General features: G+C 45.7%; 1 protein-coding gene across 6 annotated transcripts in view; it reads right to left on the reverse strand.

Moving 5' to 3' along the window:
• The window catches only part of RIN2 (Ras and Rab interactor 2), a 77357-nt gene that overhangs the window by 34788 nt on the left and 15965 nt on the right, over positions 1-26604 (reverse strand). Inside the window, exons 2-6 of one of the 6 annotated variants that reach the window (XM_081205973.1) lie at positions 25401-25487; positions 13168-13262; positions 6001-6193; positions 4901-5012; positions 1818-1890 (exon numbers count right to left, since the gene is read on the reverse strand). In XM_081205973.1, coding sequence (XP_081062099.1) covers positions 1818-1890; positions 4901-5012; positions 6001-6193; positions 13168-13262; positions 25401-25457 — 530 coding nt within the window. In that variant the 5' untranslated portion in view covers positions 25458-25487. The other 5 variants (XM_081205969.1, XM_081205968.1, XM_081205972.1 and 2 more) reach the window with 5 other exon arrangements.

Raw genomic sequence — 26604 nt, forward strand, 5'->3', positions numbered from 1 at the left:
TTGCCATCCAGTGCTTTTCCCCCAGGGGGTACTCAAGGATACTCAGCACCGGCACCTCTGTTGTTGGTGTTAAGAAGTTTGGCACTTACTGTAACAACTCCATGGTGAGTATCAGCACCTCTTTTTTTGGTTGAAAAGTCTGACACTCAAGCCTTTTTTTTTTTTGCCAGAACTCACCAGAAATGAGTTCTGGCACCTCCTTTGTGCATTTTGAGACTTTTGCAGCATTGCGGTGTCGTTTCTTGGCATGAAGCTCAGTGCTGCACGGCGGAGATTGAGAGCATAAGGCGGCCGTTTATTTTTTTGCTGTTTTTGCTGCGGCATTGGGGTGAGTGGGTAAAGAAGAGAATTTCCCCCCTAAAAAGCTCAAGAATTTTTTTGAAATCGATCCTGAAGAACAGCTGAAGGCAGCATTTTCAAACTTGCACAAGTGAAAGCACGTCTGTGTTTTGGAACTGTTGAATTTTGCAAGTAGGGTGCCAATGTGTACAGAAGACTAGGTAGGACAAAATTTCCTTATGGTGGCCAGATTATTCTGTCCTTCAGTGTCATATAGGCATTGGCTTATTAAATCCTTTGCCTTGCAGAAGCCCAATGTTAATAACTGTTGTGGTGATAAACCAGAGGAATAAAGCTTTTGGGTGATGATTTTATTCCAAGTGCTCTCATGACGGTCTTGCAATACTAGGGATGGAAGACTGGTGGGGGTTAAATTAACCCAAAGCCAATAATTAAATGTCCTATGCCAAATCTGTAATTCAACAGAGGGAAGATTAGCCACCAGGAGCAAAGAAGCATTTGGAACACAGGATGGGACAGGAAAAAAATTGCCTTAGGAACTTGGACTGAACAGCTTCTGTCGATCCAAGGAAAGCACTTGTCCAAATCTGAGGCCCTCTAATAATTGTGCTAGGGCAGTCCACACTGCTTCATGATGAAGACTGATCTTCAATGAGATTTTTTGCAGTAGGATTTTGTCACTAGTGATAAGGGGAGGCAAGAATGTGAAACCAATTCATTTACACCCCATCACTGGGGGGGGGGGACGGTTTAGATGCTCCTTATCTTCAGAATTTTCTCAACTTTCTACTCAAGTAGACATTGAAAAAATTAAGTGGGGTTTGGGTGTGTGCACAATTAAGTCCTTGTAAAGTCGATAATTATATATAAAGTGCAAAAGAATAAAATAAATAGGACCTTTCTATTTATTAGATTGTTTAAAATCCAATAGAAATGACATGAAAGTGAGGGGCAGCCCACCGATGAGGCAGGGTGAAGCACCCGCCTCAGGCGGTGGAAGTGCAAGAGCTGGTGTCTTATCAGTCTCACCGCTACCCCTGCCTCGCAGAATGCTCCCTCTCTCACTGAGTTCAGCAAGGCGGGGGGCGGTGTTCTGGCACGCAGCATTGCCGCTCTTCTTCCTCACCCCTGGGCGAGCAGGCATGCTGAGAGTGGGGAGCATTCTGGCGTGCGACAAAAGTGGGGTGGGTGGGGCGCAGAGGGGGCGAAACGGGACTGGCCACCCCTGCAAAAGGGATAGTGGACGGAAGAAGCACAGAGGTAAATTCAGCATTCAATACATTCACTTCAAAAATGACGAGGTGGAATCACCAACGATGGGGTCTGTTTTGGGAAGAGAGAAAGCAGAATGGCAGTTGGACACCAGACAACAAGAGCCAGATGTTTTCCCCTCCCTTTCTCACAGCTGCTGGGTAGGCTCTCCAAAGATTCTTCAAACTTGTATTTTTTTTTGAGAAAAATATTAAAGGGCAACAACAATCCCACTGTAAGGCTAATCTAAGAAAATTCATCCTTACCTGCTAATACAGTAGAAAGCTATGAGCCTGAACAAATCAGCAAAACTTATTCCAGAGCCTTCCAATGAAAAGGCTGCAAAGCAGAAGAAAACAAATTCAATACATGTTCTGGGAAATGTTGTTGAACTTACTTTCTACGTAGTACTGAATCTGCAGCACACAGACTACATTTGTAACAAAAGCCACACATGCAGCTGACCATCTGAAATACCTCAGCCAAAATTCTGTCGTAAAAGGACTAGTTGTTGCTGTTTTGTTTTTAAAGTTCTTAGCATTTGTCTAAACAGTTAGTTAAATGAGTCACAAAACCTGCATTGCACAACACGCCAACAGCCGCTGACACATTTTGCAGCTGCATCATATCTTAGTAAAGACTATTTATTTTGCTGAAATAACTTGCCCTTTAATTCACAAATTCCACAAACCATTCAGCATCACAACCATGCATCAAGATTTCTTTCATATAAATCAGGCTATTATTGTCTAATACCGTATTTTTCGCCCCATAAGATGCACTTTTTCCCCTCCAAAAATGAAGGGGAAATCGGGGTGCGTCTTATGGGGCGAATGCCTGCAAGCCTCGCGCGCCCGGCAGGAGGTCCCACCGGGTGCGCGAGGCTTGGGGCGGCAGCCTGTCGCCCGAAGCACGGGGAGCCCTCGGGAGGGCTCCCCCTGCTTCGGGCGAGTGTCTGCAAGCCTCGCGCACCCGGCAGGAGGTCCCACCGGGTGCGCGAGGCTTGGGGCGGCAGCCTGTCGCCCGAAGCACAGGGAGCCCTCGGGAGGGCTCCCCCTGCTTCGGGCGAGTGTCTGCAAGCCTCGCGCACCCGGCAGGAGGTCCCACCGGGTGCGCGAGGCTTGGGGCGGCAGCCTGTCGCCCGAAGCACGGGGAGCCCTCTGGAGGGCTCCCCCTGCTTCGGGCGAGTGTCTGCAAGCCTCGCGCACCCGGCAGGAGGTCCCACCGGGTGCGCGAGGCTTGGGGCGGCAGTGGACTGCTTGCGCGCACCTAGAAGCTTGGGGCGCGCTGAGCTCAGCACGCCCCAAGCTCCTGGTGTAGCGCAGCGATCCGCTAGCCCTGGGAGAGCCCCGCGGCTCTCCCAAGACTAGCAGACTGCTTGCGCGCGCACAGAAGCTTGGGGCGCGCTGAGCTCAGCACGCCCCAAGCTCCTGGTGTAGCGCAGCGATCCGCTAGCCCTGGGAGAGCCCCGCAGCTCTCCCAAGGCTAGCGGACTGCTTGCGCGCACCTAGAAGCTTGGGGCGCGCTGAGCTCAGCACGCCCCAAGCTTCTAGGTGCGCGCAAGCAGTCCGCTGCCGCCCCAAGCCTCGCGCACCCGGTGGGACCTCCTGCCGGGTGCGCGAGGCTTGGGGCGGCAGCGGACTGCTTGCGCGCACCTAGAAGCTTGGGGCGCGCTGAGCTCAGCACGCCGCAAGCTCCTGGTATAGCGCAGCGATCCGCTAGCCCTGGGAGAGCCCTGCGGCTCTCCCAAGGCTAGCGGACTGCTTGCGCGCACCTAGAAGCTTGGGGCGCGCTGAGCTCAGCACGCTCCAAGCTCCTGGTGTAGCGCAGCGATCCACTAGCCCTGGGAGAGCCCCGCGGCTCTCCCAAGGCTAGCGGACTGCTTGCACGCACGCAGAAGCTTGGGGCGCGCTGAGCTCAGCACGCCCCAAGCTCCTGGTGTAGCGCAGCGATCCGCTAGCCCTGGGAGAGCCCCGCGGCTCTCCCAGGGCTAGCGGACTGCTTGCCGGCACGCAGAAGCTTGGGGCGCGCTGACCTCAGCTTGCCCTAAGCTTCTGGATTAGCGCAGGGGTCCGCTAGCCCTGGGAGAGGCGCCCGGCTCTCCCACGCTAGTGGAGACCTTGCCGGCACGCAGAAGCTTGGGGCGCGCTGAGCTCCGCACGCCCCAAGCTCCTGGTGTAGCGCAGCGCACCTGGGGGGGAAATAATTTTTTTCCCTTTATTTCCCCCCAAAAAATCTAGGTGCGTCTTATGGGCCGGTGCGTCTTATGGGGCGAAAAATACGGTAGTTTGTTAGAAGTCAAATAATTTTTAACATATTGAAAAGATAGATAAATGAAAGGCAATATATATATATATATAAATTGAAAATGTTCCTATTAATAAATCTTAAATGCACAAGCACAGCTCATAGCCAATGACTCCCATTAGCTGTACATCCACCATTGCAACCATTATAATTAGGCATAAAACCAGGCCCTTTATATATGCAGGCTTTCCATTTCTGCACTGCCTGCCCCTGTGGTTTTAGCAGATACCCACAAAACTTTGCACATCTACAGAAACTTTGCAGTGCCTTGGAAACTCATGCTTACACCATCTATAGGTGTAATCTGGGAGCCTATCTGAATGTGCGTCCAAAAGCAGGTGCCGCCCATTATTTTCAAAGAGAAATGCACCCAAATGTGCACTTTCCCACTGTCATTACTCTGGCCAGCTTGTGTAAGAGAGGTGTGCATCTAGTTGTTGAAGATCTTGTTCAGCTTACAACAGACAAATGTTCAGACAACTGTTTTACACCCCTGAATAATAAGTCCTTTAGGTTTTCCCATTCATTGTGGCAAGACTCTTCACATACAACATGACAGCATAGAGGTTTTCAACCTGTTCTAGAGCATCACAGTTCTCCCAAAGGAACAATTACAAAATTTAGCAGTGCTCCAAGATAAGGGTGACACCACCCTTTCTGAACACTTTGATTAATTATTTTAAAGTTCGTAAGTGGCAGGCATGAATCCTCATAGAAAGGGAACGATTCTCTCCCCCCTCCTGTCAAACACACTTCTAAAATGCTTTAAAAGATTCTAATTATATGAGTGCAAGTGTGTATAGCAAAAGGGTATAGAAACATGCAGATGCTAAAATTTAAACAGGTGAACCCAAGACAGGTATCTTTCAACCTGGACTATAAACAAGCACCTTAATTTAAGGCGATGAAGCCTCATTATCTTTGTCACTTTGTCACTGACTCAGCCAATGTGCATGGGAAATCACAGTCAATTAACCTCAGAAATTTTTCTACTCATCACAGCATAGCCAAGAGAAGAAGAGACAAGTTTTTAAATACTTACTATATGTGCTCTCTTTTATTGCAAACTCTTTGAGACACAATCCAAAATCATTTGGTACACGTAGAGATAAGACTTTTTTCTGCATTCTTGTGGATTTCCTCACAAGGAAGGTCTATAAAAATAAAATACATTTTGAAGAAATATCATTCTAGACTTCTATTTGGGCTGGCCTCCTTTAGCAGTTCCAGCAGAGGGGCCAATAACGTCAGATACATAGGCACAGAATAGAGTCTAGCATTTCATAAGGTAACCTATTCAGTGTCTGACTGTCCACTCTGTGAATGATGCTCACGACTCATGCAGCCATGGCACAGCAGAATGGCGATAATAATTACCCTCAGCTGGGGTTGAGAGTTCAAACACAACCTACCCCATGCTGAGAACCAGAAATGACCTCTTTACCTCTTTCAGAGAAGGTCCTCAACTCAATTGAAGAGCATGAACACTCCTGACTGAAGGATCAGAATTGATCCCCAACAGAAATGGTCTTTGGCAAAGGACAAGGAAGAATCCCTGCTTGCAAGAGCTGTTGCCAGTCAGAGTTGCCAGTAGTGGCCTAGATCAGTGTTTGCCAAGGTGGGCGATACTGCTGCCTGGGGTGCGCTGGAACAATCCAGGGGGTGGTAGCAACCTCATGTGCAATTGGGTGGGAGTTGAATAAAAATAAGGGGGTGGTGGAAGCATAAAGAAGAAAAGACAAGAAAGTTTTGAAAAACCATTCATACATGTTTCATCTGTTCTGTAATGACGCTTACTGCTAGGTCGGGCACCGTTACGGGACAGTGACGCCTCCCCTGGATCCGCAGTCATGCTGGAGGCGAGGGGTTTTCCAAGGCTGGGGGGGGACCCTTTCCCAGGCTTCACTTAAAGAAGGTGGATTTGGGGGTGAGGGGTGCTGAGTTATTGTTTTTCTGAAAAGGGGGTGGTAGGCGAAATAATTTGGGTGAGTTGAACCAACAGTATGCCATGGTATAAGGCAGATTCACAATGTGTCTGAATACTACAACCACATGAGTTGCTCATTCTGGACAACTGTGAAGAAAGGGTACAGCAAATAAGCATTTATTTTGTATTTAGGTCAAATGACAGGCCTTTCTTACTCCAGGAGGCTGGGACTGCAGAACTTCCACTGCCTCAGCATCGTTCAAGCCAAGCTGTAACCAGATAGGGTGCGTATGAAGAAGTTTATCCAGTATGCTGAGCTTATTGGGGAGGCTGTCATATCCAGAATCTCGTATGATGTTTTTTGAATCCTTCTGATCCGGACACATGTCATCCATGTCTTTCTCTAGACTGTAAACAACATAAGGGGTGGGGGAAATTAAAGCCTAAGTTTAGATCCCTCAAGAAGACATCAATACCTTCAGCAAATATTATGCTAAAAAGCAAATAATGCTTTTAGGCCCTTCATCCAAGGATCACACAGCAGTTTACAATATAGAAGCACAAAATACATACTATAGTAACAAACCAAACGGTAACTGCCCCACACACATTTTAAAAGGGCATAGAATGTTTAATTAGCCAAAGGCCTGGGAGAAGAGGAATGTTTTTCCCCGTTGCCTAAAGATATACAGGTGAAACCCAAAAAATTAGAATATCGTGGAAAAGTTCATTTATTTCAGTAATGAGCCTTCAAATGGTCTCTCTGTCTGGTCCAGTAGGAAGCACAATCATGGGGCAGGCTGCTGACCTGACAGTTGTGCAGAAAGCCATCACTGAGACCCTCCATAAGGAGGGAAAACCTCAAAAGGTAATTGCAGAAGAAGTTGGATGTTCTCAAAGTGCTTGTATCAAAGCACATTAATGGAAAGTTATGTGGAAGGGAAAGTGTGGAAGAAAAAGGTGCACAACAGCAGGGATGACCGCAGCCTGGAGTGGATTGTCAGGAAAAGGCCATTCAAACGTGTTGGAGACTTTCACAAGGAGTGGACTGAGGCTGGAGTTAGTGCATCAAGAACCACCACACACAGACGGATCCTGGAGATGGGCTTCAAATGTATTCCTCTTGTCAAGCCACTCCTGAACAAGAAACGTCAGAAGCGTCTTACCTGGGCTAAAGAAAAAAAGAACTGGTCTGTTGCTCAGTGGTCCCAAGTCCTCTTTTTTGATGAGATCAACTTTTGCATCTCATTTGGAAACCAAGGACCCAGAGTCTGGAGGAAGAATGGGGAGGCACACAATGCCAGATGCTTGAAGTGCAGTGTGAAGTTTCCACAGTTTGTGTTGATTTGGGGAGCAATGTCATCAGCTGGTGTTGGTCCACTGTGCTTCATTAAGTCCAGGGCCAACGCAGCCGTCTACCGGGAGATTTTGGAGCACTTCATGCTTCCTTCCACAGACGAGCTTTATGGGGATGCTGACTTCATTTTCCAGCAGGACTTGGCACCTGCCCACACTGCCAAAAGTACCAAAACCTGGTTCAACGCCCATGGGATTACTGTGCTTGATTGGCCACCAAATTCGCCTGACCTGAACCCCATAGAGAATCTATGGGGCATTGCCAAGAGAAAGATGAGAGACATGAGACTGAGCAATGCAGAAGAGCTGAAGGCTGCTATTGAAGCATCCTGGTCTTCCATAACACCTCAGCAGTGCCACAGGCTGATAACATCCATGCCACGCCGCATTGAGGCAGTAATTGATGCAAAAGGGGCCCAAAGCAAGTACTGAATACATATGCATGCTTCTATTTCTCAGAGGTCCAATATTGCTCTATTTGCAGTCCTTGTTTTGCTGATTTCATCTAATATTCTAAATTTTCTGAGATTATTAATTTGGGGTTTTCATCAACTGTACGCCATAATCATCACAATTATAACAAATAAAGGCTTGACATATCTCGCTTTGCATGTCATGAGTATTTCATATATTTGTTTCACCTTTTAAGCTGAATTACTGAAATAAATGAACTTTTCCACGAAATTCTAATTTTTCGAGTTTCACCTGTATAATAATGGCACCAGAAAAGTCTTCCTGGATAGAGCATTTCACAAATGGGGAGCCGCCCATTCTAAAGTTGCCATCCTCTGGATCTCTCATGGAGGAGGCACACGAAGGGCCTCAGGTGATAATGGAAGGGTCTGGGTCAGTTCATATGGGAAGAGACAATCCTTATTGCAGTTAGCTGTTTGTGAGCTTTACTAGGGAGTGTTGTTGCCTGTTCTTGGAGACAGGGTGTAGAGGCAAGGTTAGGAAATACCATAAATTATGTTAATATAGGGCTCCCATACATATGGACATTCTGCATCTCATTTGGAAACCAAGGACCCAGAGTCTGGAGGAAGAATGGGGAGGCACACAATGCCAGATGCTTGAAGTGCAGTGTGAAGTTTCCACAGTTTGTGTTGATTTGGGGAGCAATGTCATCAGCTGGTGTTGGTCCACTGTGCTTCATTAAGTCCAGGGCCAACGCAGCCGTCTACCGGGAGATTTTGGAGCACTTCATGCTTCCTTCCACAGACGAGCTTTATGGGGATGCTGAATTGACGTCCAGGGGGAATTTGGGTGGTTTCCTAAAAAAAAACTTTTGGGGTGTCCTGGTTTGAAATATGGCAACCCTAGATAATACCATAAGATGAGTGGCAACCAAACAAGTGGTATGTAATGCAATCTGTGTACAGGAGGTCCCTAATTCATATCTCACCTCCGTGTGGCCTTCAGCAGGCTCTTATTCTACCCAAGCCCCCACTTCTATGGTATGGAGATAATTATACTTGTTTACCTTACAGAGTTGTTGTAAAGATTTCTGAGTTAATATACATGAAGCACTATGAGAACTCTGAAACATTATATAATTATTGTTCTACCATAAAATGATAGACTATTTACCCCATTTTCAAAAAGTTAGCCACACATTTGTATTATAAGCTGCTATTTTGCTGGACATTGATATATAAATGAAACAATGTCCAGCAAATTTACCGTATTTTTCGCTCTATAGGACGCACTTTTTCCCCTCCAAAAACGAAGGGAAAATGTGTGTGCGTCCTATGGAGCGAATGCAGGCTCCTTGGCTTAGCGGCGACGCGCCTGTCCTGGAAGCTGGAGGAGGAACAGAAGGGTCTCCTTCTGTTCCTTCTCCAGCTTCGCTGAAGGGTGCTGCGCCCTCTCCCTCTCTGCACAGCCCCTCTCCTGTGAAGGAGAGGCGCTGCGCAGAGAGAGAGAGAGAGAGAGAGAAGGCGCAGCGCCCCTTGAGCGACGCGCCTGTCATGCGAAGCCGGAGGAGGAACAGAAGGGACTCCTTCTGTTCCTCCTCCCGCATCGCAGCGACGCGCCTGTCCTGGAAGCCGAAGGAGGAAGGGGCTGAAGGGGCGCTGCGCCCTCTCCCTCTCTGCACAGCGCCTCTCCTGTGAAGGAGAGGCGCTGCGCAGAGAGAGAGAGAAGGCGCAGCACCCCTTGAGTGACACGCCTGTCATGCGAAGCCGGAGGAGGAACAGAAGGGACTCCTTCTGTTCCTCCTCCCGCTTCGCAGCGACGCGCCTGTCCAGCGAAGCCTGAGGAGGAACAGAAGGGTCTCCTTCTGTTCCTTCTCCAGCTTCGCTGAAGGGTGCTGCGCCTTCTCCCTCTCTGCACAGCACCTTTCCTGTGAAGGAGGGGCGCTGCACAGAGAGAGAGAAGGCGCAGTGCCCCTTCAGCGACGCGTCTGTCCTGGCTTCTGCTTTAGCTAGCCCTGCGCAGCCTCTTTGGGCAGGGGAGCCTTCATTCCGCTGCCCTGAAGAGGCTTGGCGCGGTTACCCCAGAAGCCAGAACAGCCACACGATATCCCAGAAGCCAGATCCCTCTGGCTGGCTTCTGGGGTTCAGAATTTTTTTTTCTTGTTTTCCGCCTCCCAAAACTAGGTGCGCCCTATGGTCCGGTGCGCCCTATGGTGCGAAAAATACGGTATATGCTCTATGCTCTATGAACCATAGCTTCCAGTACAACTTTCAGGATTTTACCTTTTTTTTTGAGGAACACAAGACCTTATGCATCCATTCCATACTTTAACACCTGCACTACAATGAAGGTCCAACTTTCTTCCCTCCGTCACAAGCCTATTTTAGAATGTATGATTGCAGTTGTCTTTTACTGTCTCGGAAAAGCATCCTGCAACTCACATCAGAAGTGACTATTACAGAAGTGATCTAGCGACGCAGAAACTAGACTCTGGGACAAGAAGCCTGGGAACTTAAGAGACATGTTGACAAGCTTCCTCAAGATCACGGGCTAAAGGTATTTCTCTCTCTAATGTATCTTCCAGTTCTGCCAGTCACAATGGACTCATTAAATGACTTCACAATGAAGAATTGTATAGCACTTCACCAGCACAAGAACAGAGCACTTGGAACCGTAAGACTCATTGCAGGTGACTTACCATGGAGCAGGTACACAAACACCTCAATTACACAGCTGATCTATGATTCATTGAAGGAGGGCATTTACATTCCAGCGAAAGTAAAAGTATTTTGTAATAAGAAAAATATTACAGGGGCAGAAGCTGGTGCCCGTCCATCATCAGTTCATCCACCACTCACATAGCGCCACCCTTTTGAGCAGAATGATGATTCATAACTCCTCGTACAGACTTGTCAGTGGGAAGAGGAGGCAGTACCAAGGCTCTTCTCTTCCATTCCTGTTCTTCCTGTTTGGTTTCAGGAGAAGAGACAGCAAAGCTGTACTTCCTCTCCAAACTGATTTATTCATTCCCACTGCAGTGTGGGAGCTGCATCTGTGAAGTTGGGTCCACTGCCACACTAGTACACAGGAGGAACAATGGCATGGTATGGTTCCTTCTGCTGCTATGAGAAGCTACCATATTTCCACCTCTGGCCAAATCTCATGCTCAATACATATGTCACCAGCAGGACCCAGACATGTGGAAGCGACTTACACAATGAGGTGGATGAGCATGAAATTACCCTCAGTGAGTACACAATGCCCAACAGTTCTCTCCTCTGCCACTGCTGTTAAATTGGGGGATGCGGACACTTGTATCTGTACTTTGCAAACTAACAACCTTTGCACTTAACAACCTTTGCAGGCAGTTCATTGGCCACCTGCCAGCCCTTCACAGCCTCCATACACTGATCAAAGGTTTCTACTGCCTGCATGGAGTAAAATGAAAAATGCTGGGTTTTCTTTGTACATTAATGTACTACAGACAGCATCTCCTAGTGGTTTTATATGGATGCTGAAAGAATGAACAACAGCAAAGTGGAACTCCCCAGACCACCTGCAGAAACCTGCCCTCCAGGTAAGATTACTTAGGTCCAACCCAGCTGGGTGGTCCAGAAGGAAATCATGGCTGATGGTATTAAAAGCCACTGAGAGGTCCAACAGAACAAAAAAGACACAATCCTGCTGTCTATTCCCAATGTATGTCAGAAAACAAGATGACCAAGGCAGTTTCAGCCCCAAAACTAGGGGATTTAAAAATTCACCCTCAAAGTGAGGAGTGTCTTCTGTGTTGCAGGAAAGGACCATGTCTGCATGTGTTTCCTGTGCTGTGTGTTTCACGCTTTCCTTCTCCACAATAACAAAATATTTCTTCTTCTGATCTTAACCTTGTTTTGCCCTCTCCATGCCTCTCATCATGTGCACACTAAGTCTGGGAAGGGCAGCCCTGTGTCAGCTCAGCCCTGAAGAGCAGGTGCCTTGCTTGAGTTCCTGTTGACAAATGTGCTCCCACTTACACATGTGCCAAAAATGGCACCGGAAAGGGGTGGGGCAGAAGCAGAATGGGGAAATCCTCACTTACTGCAACAGAACCCTAGTGTAAGTGGCTTCTACAGGGGAGCCAGAGAAAGAATGTAGTTGTCAAGGGTTGAAAAACACTGGCCTAAGGATAATAAGTTTAACATCACCCTAAGACCACCTCAACAAGCCTGGAAGGAAGATGATGGAGCAGCAAGGTAGATGGCACACCAGCATCTTGGAGTGTCACACTCAAAACTCAGCAACTGCCAAAGATGGGGCAGCCCATCCTCTTTTGCTGCCTGAGGTGAAATGGGAAGGTGTCACCCTGTGCTCATGCTGTGTGCCACCCCCACTGAAGCCCCTCTTACAGGAGTTGTGCAGCTGTGACTTCTGGCTTCTCTTCACTTCTCTGGCGGTGGCGCATGAGCTCTTGCGGAAGTGCTCCTTGCATTCCTCCACCCATTAGCACCGGCTCCCTGGGGCCCACAACATTTTCCATGAAGGGGCCGGGCAAATTGTGGTGGCGGGCAGCCAGGCATGCTGCGGGGCGTGCGCGTGCGACATCAGCCTGCCTGGCGGCGTGCGCGAGTGGGGCATGCTGATGTCACTTGTGAATGCTGCTGGGTGTGCTGACGCACACGCCTCGCAATGTGCTGACGCGCGCGCACAGCCCCCACAGCATGCAAGGCCCCAGCACCCATGGTTGCAGGGCCAAGCTAGCGCTCCTGCCTCCACCTGCCTCATGGAGGGACCAGGCCTGGCCAGTACTCAGTTTTATGAAAGGGTGATTGCACTTCTGCTGCTGTTTCCCCAGGGCTAATTGGCTACTCTGTTGGGAAGTCTGCCGGGCAAACTGGAAAGCGATTAATTTCCCACACCACATCTAACCAGGCTTCCATTGCACATGCCAGGCTGGCATTCTCATCCAAAATGAACTTCAGCTTGACCCACGATCTTTCAGTTTACTGGTCAGCAGCAGAACTTCATTCAAAGATATATCAGAGAGCATCAGCAGTTATGCAGAAAAACAGAAAGGGCACTATTCCCATCTGAAATTTTTCAAACTAGTTTGTAAATTATGAGAATCTCAGTTCTTACTGAACTTAACAGTAGTTTAAACACAAATAGTATCTCAGATCTGGTTTAAATGGAAGCATAAATTCTACATACAGAACAATTATTTCCTGTCTAAACCTAATTAGCTGCCCCTCTTCACTGCCCTCAATATATTCATGCAATATAGTGCATGCTCTTTTGTAATTTTGGCTGAAATCTCTCAGAAACTAAACCTGAAAGCTAGATACATTTCTACATTCAGTTCTTAAAGACTCTACATACTATTAGTTTTAAGTTGGACAACTATGTCCCAGTAACCACTAAATTACTACAAGAGCATATAAAAAGAATGAACACACAACAGTTTTGATCACTAGTCACTGTCAATGGAAAACTGCTTTAAATCTTAGCCAAAGTACCAAGTAGTATTTCATAGTTGTAGTACTATAAACTAATCAGCATGGTGGAAGACATCACCTTCTTGACCTCTGTAGCACAACCACACCAAATGCTTGCCATATAATGCTACTAACCTTTGTAAACTGGTGGGTCCATCTTCTAGCACCAGATCTGTTTGCACCATTTCTTGTTTCAGTTCTCCGATTTCTGAAGCGATTGTGTCAATCAGCTAAAGAAAGGGCAAAAACAGTGTGACGTCAAACAAGTGGAAGAGGTGTGGCAATAAAATAGTAGGCAAAATGGGTCACTCAAGATTACAACCCGTTTTGCTCCTTTCCATTTTGACTTCCCTTTCCTGAAGGAAAAGAGACCAGGATAAGAGGAAAACATCATTTACCTCATGGAGGCTTATAGAATGGTTCAGATTGCAACCCAGCAATACAAAACTAAATACATTAACAACAGGTGGTAACATTTATTTAAAAGATTTATATGAGACCTCTCCAGCAAAAAATAATGCATTAAGAGACCTACACAAAACCCCAACAAAATATCATAAAAGCTACGAAAAAGCATTTCCTCAATCATCCTTATAAGAAATGTTAAGCTGGGCACATAGGGAGCAATCCTATAGCAAGATCTGCTGGGATGAGAAGGCAGGAGCCAGAGAATCTCCGGCTGAGTGAGGAGGCTTCCAGCACAGCCAGCTTACCTCAGTGTAAGTAGCAATCCTCAGCTCGGCTCGAGGTACACCAATGCATCTCCAGTTGGCTGAGCTGAGACCAAGCTGGTTTAAGTCCTTAAAGGGGGGGGCATTCTGGGGGCAGGACCAGCAGGAGGGGGGGTATGCGTGCTTAGGCTGGATCCTAGCCTGTTCAGCTTGAGCATATGAAGTTAAGCTAGCAAAAAAGGGTGATGTAAATCAAACACTATTTTAAAGGCTTGTTTTCCCTCTGCCAGGCTTTGTCTGCCTTAGCTACCAGTAGCCCAACGGCTGAATAGAGTTTGGATCTTGTGTAACTTTGCAGTGGCTTCACTTAAAGCCACTTACTTTGTGCCAGCTTCGTGAGTATAGGATGGCTCCCTTAATTATTCACTTATGTGAGATGGGAAGGGAGTTTGCTACACCCTCCATATGAAGGGGAAAGACAGCTCTTTCAACATTCTACCAAATTAATGTGAAATACTACTGAAGCAAAGTTATTTGTTTTGCCGGAAAAAAAAGTATCTGATTTCCTGCCAGAACAGAGGTTGCCTCACACTGGAAAGGCCAAACTGATTCCACCGTTCAGTCCCAGCTAGGAACATCTAGTGAAATGAGTTGCATCAATAGATAGATCAGAGTTTCTAAGAACCTAACCAGACCCGACCCTTCCTTTGCCACTTGTTATCTATTTTTAGGAAATGTACGGAAAGTACAGAAAGAACAGATGGAAAGTATCTGAAGTGCTGCTCCACCCTATAAATATCAAGTAACTGTTACACTGATATCTGTAATTTATCGTCTTTCAAGTTCGATTCCATGAAGCCTGCCTGCAGCTCTTTTACTTCTGGCTAGGTTTTATTGTTAACATTTTTGGAAAACTATTACCAAAAATCAAAGGGGGGGGGACCAGCTAAGCCCCATTTATAAATTGCTTTCATGTAGGCCTCACTGTGTTGATGGAGAGCTTTTAAGCTGTGCCACCAACACTGGTGCTCCTTTTCTGTAACAACCACATGCTGTGTGCAACTGTGTGAAGTGAAATTCCAGTGCATGAGCTGCTGCTTAAGGGGCAGCTATGAACTATCAGGACACCACTGAAGAATTGTCCAGGTGTTCCAGCCGCAGGAGCCTCAACAACACAAGCAGGCGTGCGCACATTGGAATTTCACTGCGGACAACCGTGCCCAACACACAGCTGTTGCAGAAAGGCACAACAATGTCAGGGACAAGGCTAAAAGCACAGGCTTGCTCCCCTGTCAACGCAGCAAGACCCTAAGCATGAGTAAGGAATGAATTAGCCTTTATTTTAAAGTTTATTTGAGGTCTTGGTTGATGGTAACCAAAGGGTACTTTTCGATCCATGTTTCTCTTTCTCTTTGTTGTTGTTTAGTCGTGTCCGACTTTTCGTGACCCCATGGACCAGAGCATGCCAGGCACTCCTATCGTACACTCTTTCTCTTAGCAGGGTCAAATACTATAGTCCACCAACACCTAGAAGGCCACAGGTTCCCTACCTCTACTGTAAACAAAGGTGTATTCTAGTATTTCTCCCTATATACACAAAAATGTCAGGCTGTCGTCACGTAGCCCTCACTGGACAACTTGTAGCGCTGCACGAGACCATTCTGAGTTTGCATGGTCAGGGCAGGGGAACAAAAGAGAAGGCAGGTTTTAAAATTGTGGTTTTAAACAATAACAGAAGTTTGAATAAAACAAAGATGGAAATATATAGACAAGCTGTGAATGGTTGGCAAGTAACACGAGCAGGGGTGGTATCCCCTGCTTTTTTATATTAAAAATACAAAGTAATTTGCAACATTTAACAGACTTGAAATCTGCTGGTCCACCCCTAGGAAAAATTGCCGTAATTCCTCACTATGATGTTCCAATGTCTATATTCTCAGCACTACATTGGTTAAAATACAAGAGATCCATGTATTAAACAAAAACATAATTCTCTTTCACTAAAAATCCTGGCAATTCATTTGACTGTTCATACCTCTTAAGCACATGCAGGAATTAAACGGTATTCTGAAGCAGAAGCAGAAGATTTTGACAAAATATAGTAGTAGTAATAATATAGTAGAAATTTACACAGAACACTAATATTGTACCAGTAATAAAGCCTGGATTATATGTTATTTTGTTGAGAAAACCCTTAATATCCTCTCCATTAATACTTTCACAATATAGCAATATTCTGATCTATTACACCACTTCTGCTACTCTGGTTCCTTTGAAAGCTGAACAGGTTTGTGCACAATGGCCCATTTGGTGAATACAGGATGGTGCTCACTTTCTGAGATCAAGGGACAATTTCACTTCTGAGGGATTTCTGTCTAAAACTTCAAACCATTATAGAAGGAATGAGGATGGTTGGGGTGTCATGGAAAGTAGGACACAAACCCTGGGTCAATTTCTAGTGTCTTTTGAGACTCTTAGAAAGTGGATTTCAGTCTAACCTAGCAAGGCACAACTTACACAGGCAAGGAACCCTGAAGACAATGCCTGTTCACCACATCTGTGAAGTTGTGGCCTGGGCTAGTGTTGCTTTGCTGGAGCTTCTAGTGCTGGACACAAAAGCACACTGTACTGCAATTTAGCATCACCAATTGATAAAGGCCTCAAAATGTCTGTTGTTATCATAGTCAGAACACAGGTTCATGTGGGAAGTGAAAGATTTTATGTTACAGAAACCCCTGGGGTGCACAGGGGTTCCCATAGATTCACAGTAAATGGAGCCAGGCAGCCCACCATACAGAGATAATTTACTGCCACTGTGAAGTTGACCCCAGTGCAGTAATTTGTTTTATTTTTACCATAGCAGTGAATGGTAATCACTCAGCTAAAAGTACTCAGGGTGTACTTATACTGCTGGAATAGAATATCTTGCCCCCTGCAAGTGTCTGGGGGTGATGGACAGAGTTGCTGTCGCTATACTCCACACTGCAGATTGCTGAGTGTGAGGCAAAGCCTGTATCTTTCAATGGGAGCAACTGAGAATTGAGCAGCCAGCCACATACAATCTGGCTTTTGTTTGGGTATGATGAAATTTTGGGCTCTTTAAAGAGCGGATCTTTCACAGTTCTGTCCACCAGAGGGATCCACACCGCAAGCTCTAAACATGGATGATACAAGCAGTATTTCATTCTGAGCAAACTCCATCTTCACACAGCACTGCAGAAATGAACGCTATGTAAAACATAACTTTAATATTTTACTTATATCTCCTCTGCTTGTGCATTCACCACCAGTCAGAAGTCCACTATGCAGGCATCTGACACACCTCTTTCCAGTAAAAAGGTAAAGGTAAAGGACCCCTAACAGTTAAGTTCAGTTGCAAACGACTCTGGGGTGGCGGTGCTCATCTCGCTTTAAAGGCCGAGGGAGTCAGCGTTTGTCCGCAGACACTTTTTCCAGGTCATGTGGCCAGCATGACTAAGCCGCTTTTGGCGAAACCAGAGCAGCGCACAGAAACGCCGTTTACCTTCCCACTGCAGCAGTACCTATTTATTTACTTGCACTGGTGTGCTTTCGAATTGCTAGGTTGACAGGAGATGGGACGAAGCAACGGGAGCTCACCCCGTCACAGGGATTCGAACCGCCGACCTTCCGATCGGCAAGCCCTAGCCGTGGGTAGGCAAACTAAGGCCCGGGGACCAGATCTGGCCCAATCACCTCCTCAATCCAGCCCGTGGACACAGCAGGAATCAGTGTGTTTTTACATGAGTAGAATGTGTGCTTTTATTTAAAATGCATCTCTGGGTTATTTGTGGGGCATTCATTCATCCCCCCCCAAAAAAATATATAGTCCGGCCCCTCACAAGGTCTGAGGGACAGTGGACCGGCCCCCTGCTGAAAAAGTTTGCTGATAAAAAGTTTGCTGAGAAAGTTTGCTCTGTGGTAGCACATACAAAACATTCCGCTGCAAATACAGTCATTAAGAGTGGAACCACACATTATTCTTCTACGACATTACAAAGCATACTGTACAGTGGTACCTCTGGATACGAATGGGATCTGTTCCAGAGCCCCGTTCGTATCTAGAAGCAAACGTAACTAGCGACAGCATGTCTGTGCGCGTCGCTTTACGCCGCTTCTGCGCATGACGTCATTTTGAGCGTCTGCGCATGTGCAAGCAGCAAAACCCGGAAGTAACACACTCCGTTACTTTCGGGTTGCCGCGGAGTGCAACTTGAATGCGCTCAACCCGAAGTGCATTCAACCCGAGGTATGACTGTATTTCCATTTATCCAAATAATAATGGCTTCCCCCTCTTTCTCTTCACAGTGAGCAGACAAGCTGAAAACACCAGAACTGATTTAAGGTGAATCCAAATACGGGTAGCTTCAAATGCTCTGTGGGAAACAGAGTAAATTGATAAGGCAATGACAGGAAAAGGAGTGCCAGACTCACAACTGGGTGATACCTTTATTGGGAGCAACCCAAAAGTCACAGAAGCATGGGGCAAGGTGTTACACAAAGCAGGGGGTGAGAACAAAGTTCAAAAATTAGACTGATGTTACAGAATGAGATCAGCAAAGTCATTCCATATCAAGTGATCCGACTTTTTTACCTCGTGTCATTCAATTTTCTTCATATTTTGCATGCTTGTTAAATGATCAAAACTAAGTTTAAATCTAAATTTTTAATTTTTTATCTCATCCCATTTGTGAGTTATGAGGGTTTGAATTTTGTTTAAAAAATTACAAATTTGGTCTTACCAGACTACACAAAAACCTTAAAAGCTCAGCCCAGGATGGAGATACATCAAAACTAAAAACACCAATCTCTTCAGAACTTCATGGGCTTTAATATGGTATGTCTTGTGGACTTACTTTAAATTTTAAATTTAAGTCACAAAATTGAATTTTTTAAAAAAGTGATTAAAAGAATTAATATGATTAAAAATTTCTTTAAAATGGTATTGGTTATTTAATATTTCTAAGAGCTACCTGCAAAATTTCATCTTGGGATTTCAATGGGATCACATTATTTATATTGTACAGACATGTCTTCCTTACTGGGTTCTATTTAGGATAAATGGGTCTTCTTGGAGTAAAATATAACAGAATAAACAAGACTTCAAACTATAATATCATTTGCTGCAGGCATTTCTTTAGAAAGTTATTCAGTTCAAAGGTATCTGAAAAGCTAGTCAGGCTTTTCTTTAAAAAATGTGTTCCAAAGCAGAGTGATAGCATGCTGTTGAAAGACAGAAATAACGCTTTGGAAAAATTCTTGTTAGTACTTCATTTCATTACAACTAAATGCATTTGTTGCAATGTTCATAACTCACAAACGGGTTGAGATAAAAAAAAATAGAATTTTTGATTTAAACTTAGTTTTGATCATTCAACAAGTGTACAAAATATTAAGAAAACTGGGTGACATGAGGTAAAAAAGTTGGATCACTTGATATGGAATGATCCAGCCTGAAAACTTGGTTCCAAAATGGAGGGGTGCAGGTTGAATCAGTCCTGTCCAGGTGTTACAAATATCAGGTTGCACACCTCGAATTCTGGGATAAAGAAGCAATGGCTGCTACCCACCTCTAAGTAATTCAACCCAGATTTGTCTCAGACCTTATATATAACAGTTTTCAGTGGATCCCACTTTCAACAGCACTTACCAGGAACATTTATGGGAGTTGGGTATGTTTAGCCTGGAAAAGACGAAACTGAGAGGAGATATGATAGCCACCTACCAATATCTTAAGGGCTGTCACATGGAAGAGGGAGGAAACTTGTTTTTTCCTGCTCCACAGGGTAGGACCCGAACCAATGGATTCAAGTTACAAGAAAGGAGATTCCAACTAAACATCAGGAAAAACTTTCTGACAATAAGAGCTGTTCGACAGTGGAACAATCTCCCTCGGGAGGCTGTGGGCTCTCCTGAAGGCTATAAAGTAGGGGGAACCGTACAAGGGAGACTTGTAAAGGGAGCTGCTTCTTATTCCTAGTTGTCACAAGACATCTCTTGTGAAGAAACAAACTATGCCTCTCTGCAACATGGTGAAGGTAGGTGTCTTCTGATTGGTGAATGGAGGTGTGGTCTAATGGCCACCTAAAATGTATTTGCTGAGTGTGGATCACACCCAAACCTCTCCTGTTCTCTGGAAAAAGAGAGGGAAAGTTAAAATGATATTCTGTGTTCCATGTTACTGAACAGCGTAGACCATGCTCCCCCCCATCCTTTTAACTGTACAGTGATGCCCCGCAAGACGAATGCCTCGCAAGACGGAAAACCCGCTAGACGAAAGGGTTTTCCGTTTTTCGATGCACTTCGCAAGACGAATTTCCCTATGGGCTTGCTTCGCAAGACGAAAACGTCTTGCGAGTCTTGCGATTTTTTTCGCTTCCCCCCCCTTTTTCTAAGCCGCTAAGCCGCTAATAGCCTTTTAGCCGCTAAGCCTTTAATAGCCGCTAAACCGCTAATAGCGCTAATCCACTAAGCCGCTAATAGGGTTGCTTCACAAGACGAAAAAACCGCTAGAAGAAGAGACTTGCGGAACGGATTATTTTCGTCTTGCGAGGCACCACTGTACAGGGGCTACCCACCCCCAAGCCCTGTACTGTCTTTGACATCTTAGCCATTTCCTTCTTTTTCTGACAAAGTGCATCTGTGAGCACCTAGAAAGGAATGCTGTGATCATCAATAGTCAGCATGGATTTCTGAAAAATAAGTCATGTCAGACTAACCTGATCTCGTTTTTTGACGGAATTACAAGCCTGGTAGATGAAGGCAACGCAGTGGATGTAGCCTACCTTGATTTCAGCAAGGCATTTGACAAGGTGCCCCATGATATTCTTGTAAAGAAGCTGGTAAAATGCGGTCTTGACTATGCTACCACTCAGTGGATTTGTAACTGGCTGACTGACCGAACCCAAAGGGTGCTCATCAATGGTTCCTCTTCATCCTGGAGAAGAGTGACTAGTGGGGTGCCACAGGGTTCTGTCTTGGGCCCAGTCTTATTCAACATCTTTATCAACGACTTGGATGATGGACTCAAGGGCATCCTGATCAAATTTGCAGATGACACCAAACTGGGAGGGGTGGCTAACACCCCAGAGGACAGGATCACACTTCAAAACGACCTTGACAGATTAGAGAACTGGGCCAAAACAAACAAGATGAACTTTAACAGGGAGAAATGTAAAGTATTGCACTTGGGCAAAAAAAATGAGAGGCACAAATACAAGATGGGGGACACCTGGCTTGAGAGCAGTACATGTGAAAAGGATCTAGGAGTCTTGGTTGGCCACAAACTTGACATGAGCCAACAGTGTGACGCGGCAGCTAAAAAAGCCAATGCAATTCTGGGCTGCATCAATAGGAGTATAGCATCTAGATCAAGGGAAGTAATAGTGCCACTGTATTCTGCTCTGGTCAGACCTCACCTGGAGTACTGTGTCCAGTTCTGGGCACCACAGTTCAAGAAGGACACTGACAAACTGGAACGTGTCCAGAGGAGGGCAACCAAAATGGTCAAAGGCCTGGAAACGATGCCTTATGAGGAACGGCTAAGGGAGCTGGGCATGTTTAGCCTGGAGAAGAGGAGGTTAAGGGGTGATATGACAGCCATGTTCAAATATATAAAAGGATGTCACATAGAGGAGGGAGAAAGGTTGTTTTCTGCTGCTCCAGAGAAGCGGACACGGAGCAATGGAGCCAAACTACAAGAAAGAAGATTCCACCTAAACATTAGGAAGAACTTCCTGACAGTAAGAGCTGTTCGACAGTGGAATTTGCTGCCAAGGAGTGTGGTGGAGTCTCCTACTTTGGAGGTCTTTAAGCAGAGGCTTGACAACCATATGTCAGGAGTGCTCTGATGGTGTTTCCTGCTTGGCAGGGGGTTGGACTCGATGGCCCTTGTGGTCTCTTCCAACTCTATGATTCTATGATTTTTTAAAAAAAGCTACCTTGTTTCAATTCTTGGCAAACAGCCAACAATGGCAGTATAACATGTAAGTTTCTACGCTTGTGTTTTCCCCAGTGTATGCAAAATCAAGATAGTTTTAATTTTGCAACATCCAGTCAGTGCTTTGTGCTGTGAATCAGGAATTTATTTCTAACATTTTGTCTCGCATGCATACTGGATGGACTAAACTCTTGCAAGAAAATAGGCAGCTGGGGGAAGAGTAATGAATTGAATAAATTTACAGCAAGAGGGCTATAAGCAGGGTTTTTCAGAACCCATGGTAACCTGCTGTAATATATTATACATTTATTTTATATTTATTTATACCCTGCCATTTTCCCTGAAAGAGAATCAAGGCGACTTACAGATAAAGTAAGAACAGCTAAAAACATTGGAAACAATAATGTAAAAATAATTAAACATTAATTGCTCTAACTAAGTGTTTTATGCTGTTTTTAATAGGACAAAAGTGAAGTAGAATGTGTGGTAGATCTGAGAGCTAGTTGCTACAAGCATCAAGACAGTAAAGAATAGACACCTCATTAAAACGTGAAGAAGAGCTAATACAAAGTACACTCTGTAAACAGGTTTCAAAACTGGACCAGCTCTACACTTTATATACGTAACTTTTTTTCCCTTCATATTCAGCAATCTTACCTTCAGTGTTTCCTGTGGCAAATACAGAAGTCTGGGGTGACATACACCTTTGCACATGACTTCTGTGGATCTTAGACCGATCCAAATTCTATGGTCAAACACAAATGACACCATCCATGCAGTAAGCAAATGCACTGGAGTGTTTGTTTGTTTTAAATGAGTAAATAGCAATCATGGAGGGATACAAATCAGAACTTTGGTGGGGAGAAAGGCTTTAATCCTTTTGTCTCCTGCTGCAGTCTGGATCAAGTCCTCCACACCTGCTATTTGCTGCAAGAGAAAAGCTTCTATTGGCACCAATAAGAGCTCTCCTCCCAATGCAAACAGCAGGTGCAGGTGGCCAAATCCAGATTGGGACTGCAGCGCAGGGCAAAGGGATAAAGCATCCCCACCCACCCAGAAAGGTTCTGATCCAGTTTGGGACCCCTGTGTCTCTGAGTTTTGCTAAAAACAACAACTATTCAAGCCACTGCTAATTATGTGAATGATATCACATCTGGTTTGGTCCTCAGACATGTGCGCATGGGTGTTTAAAGATGTGTAAATGCTTTTTACATGCTGCAGAAAATCCTGGTGTAAGAAGAGTAAAAGGTAAAGGTAAAGGTACCCCTGCCCGTACGGGCCAGTCGTGACCGACTCTAGGGTTGTGCGCTCATCTCACTCAAGAGGCCGGGAGCCAGCGCCGTCCACAGACACTTCCGGGTCACGTGGCCAGCGTGACAAGGTGCATCTGGCGAGCCAGCGCAGCACACGGAAACACCGTTTACCTTCCCGCTATAAAGCGGTACCTACTCATCTACTTGCACTTAAGGAGCTGGGACCGAAAGACGGGAGCTCACCCCACCATTGTGGGGATTCGAACCGCCAACCATGCGATCAGAAAGTCCTAGGCGCTGAGGTTTTACCCACAGCGCCACCCGCGTCCCAGCGCCACCCGTAAGAAGAGTATGCAGGCATTAAATGTATTGGTCAAGTACAGTGAGAAGCTCCCTTTAGGTAAGTGTTCTAAACAAACTTTCAAGAGATTACTGATGATCTGTAGCAGTTTAAGCATCAGTTTAAAATCTCAGGCTCTGCAGAACAAAGACCTGGGCTGGATCTAGACATGTCAAAGAAGCGATTCAGTTAAACACATTGTAAACTCATACCGGGAAATCCGGTAGGGAAAGACAGGACTCCACAGCGCCATCTGGTGTCACAGTATTATATAAAAAACGCTTTTTCTTTACCTATCTAGCTGAGTTCTTGGCTTTTTGTTCCTCTGTAATGTGCACATTCATGATACTTTATAATTATAAATATTAACAACAACAGTGGGACCCTTGGATGCAATAGCAGTTTTCACAAGTGTCAGGGGTTCAGGAGCAGAGGCACAGGAAAGGGAGGAAACAGAGAGCGAGGGGGAGGAATCCGAAGGAAATATGAGCGATGACAGCGGCCCGAGATCTCCGAGTCTTTCCAGTGAATCGGAAGATTCACAGAAAGGGGCGCCAGTGGTCAGAACAAGGGGGGCGCCTAGGGGGACACACCAGGAAGAAGGGACCAGAGGAGACTCAGAGAGCAGCAGTTGGAAATCGGGACCAGCTTCCCCACCAGAGCACAGTAGGGGGGAGGGGTCGCAGGCATCGGGAGCTGGCGGCTCGCCGCAAGCGGGAAGGCAGGAGTTAGGATTGGCCACACCTCCATCGGGGAGCGAGGAAACGGTCAAGAGGAAGGTCGAAGGCTGCGCGCGCGCGCCAAGTTCAAATGCACAGGAAGGCGGCACAGTAAGCAGTCCGGATAGGGAGCCAGGTCCTAAAGCCCGACGCAAAGAGGGAGCAGAGTCCGGGGGGTCGGCGTCAGAAGAGTCCAGGAAGGAAGAGACCATGGGGGGTAGAGGGACCCAGAGGAGGAGGGAAAGACGGAAGAGGTGGAGTAAGGCTAGAGTATTAAGTTGGTGTACAGGAGGCGGAGACTCAGACGGAGCTTCGCCGGTCTAGCTTCTAAGACGTAGAGCTGCACGCTGCGGCTTGAAAATGGAACTTGTAACTCAATAAAGACTTTTGTACAGTAATACCGGCTAGCGTGGTCCTCTGTGAGCTGGGACCTGGAAGCAGCTCTGACAACAAGCAACACAAAGAATCTTTCCAGTGGGATTTTCTTTTTTCCCCTGGGTGGGTGGGGTGGGGGTGGGGGCGGCTACCACATACCCTTAAAATTTTTAATGGGCCTGATATTCTGCTCCATGACATCTCTACTCAAACAGAGCACCCCTTCAGTACAGCTTGCCCCTTTTATGCCCCTGTTGAGAGTGGGACAATGGCAGGAAGCAGGCCCAGATATAGCCTGGAAACATCATTGTTTTGCAGTCTGCTTCCACCCACACCCTCACTCCCACCCCTGAATGTCTGGACAGCTCAGCCCCACTTGCCAAGCACAGAAACTGGCTTCAATTTCTACGGAACGATTCCATAGCTGAAGTGCATTTGAAGGACCATAAGCAAAAGTTTCCAGTTTCATTATTTTAAGTGGTAAACTGTTGAAGTCATCTTCCTTAGAATAAATCATGCCACTGCTGGCTGTTCACATACAGTCTCAAAGTAAAATGACAAATGCCCGAAATCAAGGAAGTTTTCAGCAGAAACTGAAAGCTCTCCAGCAATCTATTAATCATCCTTGAGCTTTAAACTTCAGCTTCCGTGTGTACATGCCTGCATTCTAAACTAATAGTTGCTGAGACCAGTGTGTATTTGCCTATATAAAAATCACAGAATTATTTAACAGACACTGGAATATCTAGATTCTAGCTAAATTGAAAATAGCAGCATGTTTACAAATGAGCACATAGCTGGATCTCTTATCAAATGGCCACAGCATCAGATTGAAATACAGCACATAGCATTGTTTATTCTATTCTGTTAAGATTACAAAAGTCTAGAACTGCAGAAATACAAATTTCAATGGTTCAAAAGCCAGGTTTTCTTATTGTAGCTTTGTCTAAATACTGAGGATGGAAAGGAATTAGCAGTTAACAGATAAGTACCTTACATGTCAAAGAAAAAAACATCTCCCTACTCAAAATAAAGTAACAACTTTTCAGTTACCTTAAAAAAACTTCCTCTCTCGTCAAGACCCTGCGCTTCCATGGCCAAAGTTGACATTTTCTCTGGGAAAGCTTCACCGAACTCCTCCTAGAAGCAGAGACATATTTAATGGTTAGTCCAGTCAGTAGGAAATTCCTTTCTAAGCCACAGGAACAGTCACAACAGTTTTGCCAAGATCTTTTCCCGTCAACAACACAGTGCCATTTATTTCCTACCAGAGCCTTTAATATTATCCTTTTGGTCGACTGCACTTTAAAGACAGTGCTGCTGGCATTTCCCCCTCTTCATACATCCCACAAGTTGCTTATGGTGATTTTAACCAACTTATTATGATTATTATTTTAACTGCAATGGCATAAATGGCTTTGTTTGCTTGACCTCAGTCAAAAGTGCACATTGAGCAAATAGTAGGGGCCCCCCTAATCCTCCATAGAAGATTAGGGGCCACAGGTGGCGCTGTGGTCTAAACCACCAAGCCTCTCGGACTTGCCAATCAGAAGGTTGGTGGTTCAAATCCGCATGATAGGGTGAGCTCCCGTTGTTTTGTCCCAGCTCCTGCCAACCTAGCAGTTTGAAAGCATACCAGCACGAGTAGATAAATAGGTACTGCTGCAGCAGGAAGCTAAACAGCATTTCTCTGTGCTCTGGCTTCTGTCACAGTGTTCTGTTGTGCCAGAAGCGGTTTAGCCATGCTGGCCACATGACAAACGTCAGCTCCCTTAGCCTGAAGCGAGATTAGCGTCATACCCCATAGTCCAATTTGACTGGACTTAACCGTCCAGGGGTCCTTTACCTTTTACCTTTACCATATAAGATTATAAGATTACAGATCTAACGTTAAGAGAGACTGCTGCAGGATGGGGACACAAAGTTATTTGAGGAGTTACATTTATATACCACCTTTATCTTCCATGGATCTCAAAGTGGTGTGCATGGTTCTCCTCCTCCTCATTTTGTGCTCACAACAACCCTGTGAATTACTGTATTTTTTGCTCTATAAGACTCACTCTTCCCCTCCCAAAAAGTAAGGGGAAATGTGTGTGTGTCTTATGGAGCGAATGCAGGCTGCGCAGCTATCACAGAAGCCAGAACAGCAAGAGGGATTGCTGCTTTCACTGCGCAGTGATCCCTCTTGCTGTTCTGGCTTCTGAGATTCAGAATATTTTTTTCCTTGTTTTCCTCCTCCAAAAACTAGGTGCGTCTT

This window comes from Podarcis bocagei, assembly GCF_964188305.1.
Source record: "Podarcis bocagei genome assembly, chromosome: 8".
In the NCBI taxonomy this organism is placed as follows: Eukaryota; Metazoa; Chordata; class Lepidosauria; order Squamata; family Lacertidae; genus Podarcis; species Podarcis bocagei.